At 44.4% G+C, this 9,890-nt stretch overlaps 1 protein-coding gene across 1 annotated transcript in view; it reads left to right on the top strand.

Annotated features, from left to right (window-relative positions):
- Positions 1-8,331, top strand: part of T265_05315 (hypothetical protein) — a gene marked incomplete at both ends in the record, with an annotated part of 11,483 nt that extends 3,152 nt beyond the window's left edge. The window contains one exon of the mRNA XM_009170298.1: positions 5,332-8,331. Coding sequence (XP_009168562.1) covers positions 5,332-8,331 — 3,000 coding nt within the window. The remainder of the gene's footprint in view (positions 1-5,331) is intronic.
- Between the last annotated feature and the right edge of the window lie 1,559 nt (positions 8,332-9,890).

The raw sequence follows: 9,890 nt of genomic DNA, 5'->3' as shown, positions 1-9,890 counted from the left end.
TTGGAATATTGGTAGCTCGGGTGTATTGGTTGGTAATTGATCAGGTGGCTGTTGATCTGTTCGCCGAGCTTGGCAATTGATTTGCAAACGTTTCGTCACCATTCGAGGAGACATCTTCAGTGCGCTGTTGGTTGGGTAGCGTGTCAGTCGGTCTGTGGGCCACTTTTATGGCATGCTGTTGAATTATCCTGAGATACTTGACCTTTCTCCATAGTTCCTTTGCAAGGTTATAGGTCTGCTCAACGACACCACCACGTATCGCCATCTGGAGGATGATCAAATTAAAAAAACTTGCGAACAAAATCAACAAGAGCCTGAAGCGACTGAAGGACCTCCAAAAGATCGCAACCAAAGAATATTGGCGAATGAGAGCCAGAGAATCCAATACTCCACGCTTCTACGGACTCCCGAAAGCACACAAGGAGACCACACCACTAAGGCCAATTGTGTCACTCCCAGGCACAACCACCTATAACCTTGCAAAGGAACTATGGAGAAAGGTCAAATATCTCATCAATGAATTGCAACACTCAATCAAAAACGCACAACATTTTTTGGATAAACTAAAGAATGTGACAATAGAAGAGGACGAAACAATGGTCTCATTTGATGTCAGCTCACTGTTCACATCAGTGGACCTTCACTCCGCAAAGACAACAGTCCCTGAACTACTGGACAGTCATGGACCTCCCAGTGGACCTCTAAGGAAGGAAGACATATGTGAATTGCTCAGCCTCTGTTTGACCACGTACTTCGAATTCAACGGTGAATACTACGAACAATTGAAAGGAGCACCAATGGGTTCCCCAATTTCAGAGTTCATCCCCGAGATCGCAATGCAAAAACTGGAGAGGACCGTGTTGCCGGACATCAACCCGAAGCTTTGGGTACGTTATGTAGATGACACTTTTGTCATCATCAAGAAGAGAGAACTACAACGAGCAATCCAATTGATAAACAGTGTCTCCGATGACATCAAGTTCACGATGGAAGAAGAAAACAACAACAAACTGGCGGTTTTAGATGTTCTCGTCACAAGGTTGCCGAACGGACAAATGCAAACGGAAGTCTACAGAAAAGCTACGCACACGGATCAAATTCTGAGCTACCACAGCAACCACCCAAACTGCCACAAAGAGAGCTGCATCCGGACACTATTCAAGCGAATTGAAACACACTGCAACACAGTAGAATCTAAAGTAAAAGAAGAGAAACGCCTATACAGAATGTTTCAAAGGAACGGTTACCCAAGGAATTTCGTCTGGAGATCTCTGAGAAAATGCAATTCAACCAACACGACAACCAGAAACACAAGCAAAACAATCACATTACCATATATCAAAAACATTTCGGAGATGACCGCCAGGATATTACAACAGCATGCCATAAAAGTGGCCCACAGACCGACTGACACGCTGCGAAGAGTACTATCAAAACCAAAGGGGACACTTAATGCAATGGAAAAGACAAATGTAATCTACAAAATTCAATGCAATGATTGTGAAAAACACTACGTAGGACAAACAGGGAGGAAACTGTCAACCAGAATCACCGAACATAAGCTCGCCACCAAGAGACATGACCAACTCTCTCTCATCTCTGCACACGAAGATGGGGAAGGACACCATTTCGATTGGAATAACGTCAGAATACTGGGCCAAGCAAGAACAAAGAAAGAACGCGAGTTCATGGAGGCGTGGTACTCCACTGGTGGAGCAATAAACAGGCACATTGAGATTGATCCTGCCTACCAGCCTCTGAGGACAAAGGAAATCCAGAACCACAGAACCCGAGGCCGGACAAGGACTCAAAGAAGAAATCAATAGAACAGCAGGCTACTAAAAATAGGAGGCACGCCACAAACCAACAGAGAAGCCGACCACGACGCAATACAGATCAAGAACGGGCCAATCAGAATCCAGGTTACAGCGCAAAGGCTGCTCTTTGTAGACTATATAAACGCAGTCACAAAGAGAGGAACTACCCAACCAACAGCGCACTGAAGATGTCTCCTCGAATGGTGACGAAACGTTTGCAAATCAATTGCCAAGCTCGGCGAACCGATCAACAGCCACCTGATCAATTACCAACCAATATACCCGAGCTACCAATATTCCAAAACATTACCATCATTCTAGATCGCCCACCATATTCCGCAAAGTGTCAAAACATTTTCTTGCACTCTGCTCGGATGAATCGCTTAGATTCGGGTAGAGAGAAAAGCTGCCTTCCAATATGCGTCCTCAAGTGCTTCTGTACCGTGCCAGGTTGACCGATGATCTAAAACCACGACTAAACTGACACGAGTTCTACCCATTTAAGTTAGTTTTAACCTCCTCGGAAACTATTCTTTTGGTGTTCAGTTTACCGGTGTTTAATCACATGATCCCATTCCACCTGTCCCATAAGACAGAGCGGCTTATTGTGAATCAGGATGCTCTCCGCTACGCATTATTCAGCTTCCTGAAGAACCCATGTTTTCAGGATAGAGCCGGACCAACGAATTTGACCTATATTTCAAATGCGACTCCAGTATATCACACATGTCTCGTTGTCGTAAAAAAGTTGAAACAATACGCAATCACGCCAGATCATGGTTCATGTGTCCACCAGAAGATGGTGTCTGCCTTAGACACTTCTATGAAGTCATCCAAACGCGATGTTCACCTTCCATACTCGCTGGGGTAAATCATCAGTGTTCAACACTTATGTCATGCTGTCGATGATGATGATGATACTCACTGGTGAGTACGACTCATAACCAGTTGGACTTAGTTCGAAACTTAAAAAGGTCCTCGCCAATGAAAGCCACTGTCATGAACTTCTTTTTAACTCTTCAAAGAGGAAATCCATGAAAATCGATTAACTGTGAGAGAAACAGAGAGGAAAACTGACTATTATAACTGATTTACTACTATTCATAGTAATCGAAGGTCGTTTTTCATTTTTCGGTAGATCAGAATCTCGTCTTTGTGGAAGTTCTATCTTCGTTTTGACACCACCGATACTTGAAAGTGATTGAAGTAGACTCACAAAGGTTTAGTTGGGCTAACCGATGTTCGATAGTGACTACAAGCTAGAATTTTGTCGCAAGAATTCAGCTAACAAAAGAAGGGTATTTTCGCACGAATTATTCGTCAAGTACACGACGGAGAAAAACACGGTCACGGGAAAGTAGTCACTACAAACTGATGAAAAAATGGGCCCATTTTTCGTTACGAGAGCCTCAAGTGCTTGAGCTGGTCTGTCTCGGGAGGGGGGTTCCTCAATAAACTAGTTAAAACGTCCAATCAATTGGAAAATGTTTGGAACTGATTGGGTAGTTATCGTTTGAGAGGGGGTTGGTAAACAATCCGTGGATTTATTGCTGGGCAACGCATTGCTTTCGACACAAAAGCTTCGTCAGGCCAAGTGAGTAAGTAAGTAGGTTGATTGGGTTTTAAGGCAGTCAGGGAACCAATCCGTGAGATTTCTTATGACTAGCCTACTTGAACAGTGCTGGGTGTTCAGTCTGATGTTTCCGTTTGTTGGTTAGTGTTCGCCTGTATTTATCGAGGGGGAAATTGGCTTGGATTGGAAGTGGGGGTGGTTAACTGGATCTTACTCTGCTTCAGTTTTGTACCTTTAGACCTGGAGCATTTTGCTGATAACTGCACACCACCTCATGTCATCTCGCAAAATCTAAAACCGCTCTCCACACACTTCCTATTTCTACACACTCTATGCTTTTCACGCTGGTATTTTTGGCGATTTCCAACGCCTCGGGCACCAGTCCAAGTGGTTCGATTATATCACTGACACCATCTGACTTCTTCGCTCGCGCAGTGACCTCACGGGTAAGTGTTTAATCACTGGCGGAGAGGTTGAGAGGTTTAATTTCTAAGCTTCTTGAGCTATACACTGTTAGTGATTCCGAATAAGATGAAAACCGCTTTGTGATCCTTCTTGACTCTACTGGTGAAATGAAATCTCCTATCTCCGTCAAGTTACACGTCTTTCGTGCTTCATAAAAAGGTGGCCTGGCCTGGCCCGTGATAAATCCGTGCTCTTTTGGTTCGTCTCTCATTGAGCTGGTAGGTGCTGAAAGTTTTGGACTTCCTACCATTTTTATATTTGAAATATGGCACAAAGGTCATTTTGTTGCTCTCCAAGGTAGGCTACCCCGAATTCGGATTTTTTATGGTCCTCTAACCGGAACATGAGAAGGTCATTTGTGTTACATTATTGGCACAAAAACGCTGACGGAAAATAATGTGGATGTCTTCAATCAATTGGAAAATGTTTGGGACCGATTGGGAAGTCATCGTTTCATAGGGGTTGGTAAACAATCGGTGAATAGAATAGAGGAGGTAGAACTTGCAAACGTGTGGAGAGTGGTCTTAGATCAGCCGAGATGACACGAAGTGGTGTGCAGTTATCAGCGAAATCGCATGGGTCAAAATGTGCAAAATCCAAGTAGAGTTAGATCCACTTAACCACCCCACCCCCCTCCCTAAACCATGGTCCCAGCACCCTTGAACAAACACAGGTGAACGAAATCTGTGAGCAACCCCAGGAGGAATTTCCCCTTAAGGTGTCTTAGACTGAAGAAGCAAGGACGAAAAAATCCGGGTTCATCATAAAAACGAATCCCTCCTAACCAATCCGTTGCAAATCTTAGTCATCCCCACTAATCGACAAACAGGAACATCAGACTGAACACCCAGAAATGATCACATCACTAGTCATAAGGAACTTCATGGATTGGTTCCCTGACTGCCTTAAAACCCAGTCAACCTACTTACTTACTCACTTTGCCTGACGAAGCTTTTGTGTCAAAAGCGAAACGTTGCTGGGCAATAAATCCACCGATTGTTTACCAAACCCCTCTGAAACAATGTGGATGTCATTTCTGCCGTTGAGTACGAACTCTCATCCGAATCCAGTTGGGTCGACCTCTTTAAGGTTTGGATATTTTAGAAACAATGAATAAATAATGTTTACCATGGGTTTTTTCGGCCAAAAGTCACATTTATACAGGACAGAGTGATAGAGAGCTACCACAGTGCCCAAAGTCCATGAATTTAAGATACTAATGCGTTTATCGGTCCAGCTGTATTACATTATTCCACTTTGCATCGAGACTTTTGCTGGGAGAAAACTTTGTGTACCTTTGTCTTTTGGAGTATTATCTTGTCTTATGTTCCCCTGAATCTGTTTTCCTTTGTTTACTCAGATGAAATTCGAAGTGGAGCCTATCGTGAACTCTGGCATCCACTGCAGTTGATCACAGGCAAGGAGGATGCTGCGAGCAACTTTGCACGGGGTTATTATTCCCAGACCCGATTTGAGATGAACGAAGTGACGGACCGTTTACGAATTCTTGTGGAGCAGTGTGATAATATGTCTTGCTTCAAACTTTTGTATTCCGCAAACGGAGGCACTGGTTCGGGGTTGACCAGTGCTTTGTGCGAACGCCTCTCAGACGAGTATGGGAAGAAACACAAGTTCGCCACCACTGTTTATCCATCCCCGGGATATTCCGAACTCATGGTCGAGCCTTACAACGCCTTGCTTCATTCTTCAACCAACTTGACCTTTTGCGACTGTGTCATCATCACTGACAACGAAGCAATGCTGAACGTAGTCGAAGACAGCCTGAGAATGCGACACGCTGGATTCACTCTGCCCAATCGTGTCATTGCTAACGCAATCGCGACGCAGTTTCTATCGCACCGCTACAAGTTTATCGGTCAACAGCATTCTCACGTGGATGAACTACTGATCAATTTGATTCCATACCCACGGATTCATTTTCCTATGGTGGCTTTTGCACCATTCTTGGGTGCTGACTGCCAACCGTTTGAAAGGTACTCCGCGGTCGAGCTTGTCCGCTCAGCGTTTTACGATACCAATCAGCTACTAAGTGTTTCCGCCGTCAAACGGGCTTACATATCTTGTGCTCTACTGTTCAGAGGTTCCATCACACCAATTGAAGCAATCAATGCTGTGTCAGCTTTAAAGGGTGACCGTATGAGTCGTGCTCGCTTTGTCGACTGGTGTCCAACCGGATTCAAAATTGGCGTGAATTTTGCCCCTCCTATTCAACCAAACACAATGCAGACAATCTCCTTGAGAAATAACAGTTTGAGTATGATTGCAGGAAACCTTGCCATCCGCGATGTTTGGACAGGGGTCGGACGCAGATTTGATCAACTTTACGAGAAACGAGCATATGTACATTGGTATGTGGCTGAGGGAATGGAAGAAGGAGAGTTCACTTTGGCGAGAGAAGTAATTCAACAATTAGTTGAGGACTATGAAGCCATTGCCAAAGATGCTGAAGGAGCAGTCTACGATAGATCAGTGAACCATTCGCATAATCAGAGCGCTGAATCAATGGTTCGTATTGCTCCAGCTGGAAAGCGAGCCCTTCAGCATACAAACGACGTTAACTTGAATCAAGTGACCACCCTGGATGACCCAAACAGTCTGCGGACTTTAGAAAATAACGAAGAAAATATATCGCTTGATACCAATCAGCATCACTTGGATTCCTTCAATGGGGATGGATTTCGTGTACCACGTCTTCGGGGTACACACTTCGATGAGGATGGGCAGCGTTTTGACTGGGCACAGCGAACTCGGCATCAAAAAAGGTTTGATCCCACGTCTAGAGTTCATCCGTCCTGGAAACGCCGTCTGCGGTTCCCAGAGATGTCACAGCCACGCCATCCTCAACCTCAACCTCCCATATCAAATCAACAACAGTATAATAGAAAACAGGCGACACAACAGACTTCCCCAGTGGAAAATTTTGGTCTCGAAAAAAACCAACAGAGTTCTAACGCCCTATCGGAACCACCGTTTCCGCTGTACGGGACAAACTGTTCTGCTGCTGTTTTCCAGTCAACTCGGGGCCATACGGTCGAAGAACCATTCTGTTCGAAACGAACAGGTTCACAGGTCAGAGCACAACCGCCACCATCTGCTGGAATTGGATGTCAACAGATGAATGGCACGTCGTGCCTGCCGCAGTCTTCTAAAACTCGTGCCGACATTGATTATGGGTTGACGCAGTATTTAAGGGAAGGATCAGGGATACCCAGATTTTCTGGTCGTGCTTATGCCAAAGAGATGCTCCGCAAAGTTAATCTATATCAGAGCGGCGACGATCAAGTTAGTCAGATTAGCAGTGTATTATCAGACTGTCGCAATCCGAGTAATGCCTGTCTGAGTTCCTCTGGGCAACCGCTTTTGCATCGAGTCGGGTCTGATCATGGCTTGGGGTCAAACCACGACAATGAGTCTGAAAACTCTGATAATTCGACTGTTTGTATAACTCAATCGATGAATCAGCTCTCAGCTGTGGCGGTCGAATCAGAAGCAATCAGCTCACCATCAAATCAGGGGAACTCCGCTGCTACTGCAGGTTGTATTAATCGCGTTGCCCATGGTGGTAGTCTGGAGAGCATACCAGAAGTGAGAAATAGCTCAGACCATAGTTACCTTACCTCTCCAGGTGAGCAACTCCCGCAAATATCCCAAGGATCAGACAGCCCACCACAAATTACCCCACTAAAGTCGTCCATAGGTTTTCTTTCGCAAACCACTGATCCACTTTCGACAACCCAGTTGTCCAGAACAGAAGCACAATCAAATGCCTGTTATTCACAAGGACATCGACACCGAAAACTACACAGGCGAGATCGGCATCGGATGCATCACTGTACGGCCACAGTAAACCCGCATCACAGGAGTTGTTCACGTGAATTCAAGGCAGATCACAACTCTTCTGTGTATAGCGGTCGAACGGAATTGAACCAATTCTCCAAGAAGAGTTATGAATATAGCCACCCAGCGAGTCAGTCAACATCAGGCAACCTAACAGCAATCAACAAAGTTTCTATAGAGGAGCAGAGATCAGATAGTGTTTGCCCATCAACGACTAGAGTCGTGAGTGTCCAAGATACTCCGAATATCAGCTTGGAGCAAGGTCCACGAGGACATGCTGCTAGCCCGAATCCACGATATCAAATGCGGTTGAACTCTCTAAATAACTGGCCTAAATCCAACACTGAAAGTGGTACAAGCCTCGGCGGTAAACAGACATCGGTTGAGATGAAACCACGCGATTCAATGAAGAACACTGTTAAGGACAAGGAAGCATATGTGACGAAAAATAACTCCACTGCGAGCACAAGGTCCTGTACACGTGAATCCGAACATCATGAAGTTGTACGGCTCCATGTACCTTTAGAAAGAATAGAACCTGACGAGGAAGCCATTCAAACGAAATTTCGCTCTACTGCAGTAATAACTGTGAGGAAAGCAACGAACGTCGGTTCCTAGAACCACTTTTCAACAGTTGAACAACTTGGACAGAGAAATAGCCAAATCAAGGAATCTGCAAGGACAAGATAAAAAAATAAAACTCCATGCAAATATAAAAAAGTGAAGAATATATCAAAGAGCTGTACGTTGAATTCGTCAGCTAACCATCTGTAGATACACGTACTTCACCCGTGAGCTCTTTTTCTATCCTCAAATGCCAACGCTTGTCAGTTACACTCTGTCAAGATCATAGGTATGGGATGCATCACATCCACAATTCGGACAGACTACTAGCGTCCCACAAGTAGTCACTCCGGAATGCATAAAATGCCCATAAAGACAATGGCTTCTCGTGGTTTTTAATGTTGGCAGCTGAACTCTTTTTCACGATTAAAACCTACGCGTTATCGTGAAACTTCGCAACTGGTTAAATCATCCCGTACAGTGTTCAACCGTTTTTGGATGGCCTCGACCAAAGCTATCCTTACACATATATCCTTATACTATTTCGGTTAAGAGTTGTTAAAATAGCGGTCGAAAATTGCTTTAGCCAAACAGGTAAACATAAACACGATAAAGTAGACGATAAACGCAGAATCTGTCGACCATAGACACAGTCACCCTGGAATTGATACGGAGCATAAGATAAAATGAATTTTACTACGGTATCCACTTATGTCACAAGAGTAGGTGTACTCAATCCATGTTTTTCATGTTCTAGTGAGCTCTCTCAGACTCATAACCTGTATTTTAACCAACAATAGTCACTTGGCACGGAATTTAATTCCAAAAAAGCTTGAACTCTGGTGAGGCTTTGTAATAATTTTTAAAAATCTGCTTCCCCGGATATCGTTTCGAGCAGGTCATGGACGTATGCTCTCCGTTCAATTATATACTTGGCAGATCGATGAGTTCATCTGGGGATAGGAATCGTCAACAAAATGTTCATCCAATCAGCTATTTATGAGTTGTTTGGATTAGCCTCACACTTTGCCTGACAGGTCAAACACCTTACCAGCTTCATTGCCACTCAGCTGGTCGTTCAAACCCCAAAATCAGCCCAGCAGAGTCGCCCTCTGTGCTCCGCCAAATGCTGCGAGCTGGTGTCCAAAGAAATATTAGAACAATCTGACTATGGTGCATTCATTGGAGGCCTGTCAAGCTGGCCATCATCAATCGGCAATTATCGGGCTAGCTTATCGAGGACGGCAGAGAGACAAAAAGCTTGCAATGTGATTCGCTCACGGAATTAGCGTAGTTCTTTGACACAAACACTCAAAACTAATGGAAATCTTTGAGGAGCTCGCTGCCGTTCTGATGTTCTTCCTAGCCCAGAACGACGCAGTATGTTACTTCAGTTAACTTTGATCGATAGAGAAACGGATTTTACTATAATCTTTACTGACAGCAAGAGGCTACAGGTGCCCAAAAAACACGAAATGAAAGTGAAGCTTAGAATGGGTCTATCTCTTCCACCTGTCTATAACAAAAGTAGCAAACAGAAACTATCACCATGACTGCTTTGCTGAATATTTTCAACTTTTTCTAGTGGCAAAAACCTCTGCACCATCTGTTAA

The sequence above is a fragment of the Opisthorchis viverrini genome, assembly GCF_000715545.1.
Source record: "Opisthorchis viverrini unplaced genomic scaffold opera_v5_98, whole genome shotgun sequence".
Classification (NCBI taxonomy): domain Eukaryota; kingdom Metazoa; phylum Platyhelminthes; class Trematoda; order Opisthorchiida; family Opisthorchiidae; genus Opisthorchis; species Opisthorchis viverrini.
Note: the sequence above shows the minus strand (reverse complement) of the source record. Positions and strands in the feature narration are given on the sequence as shown.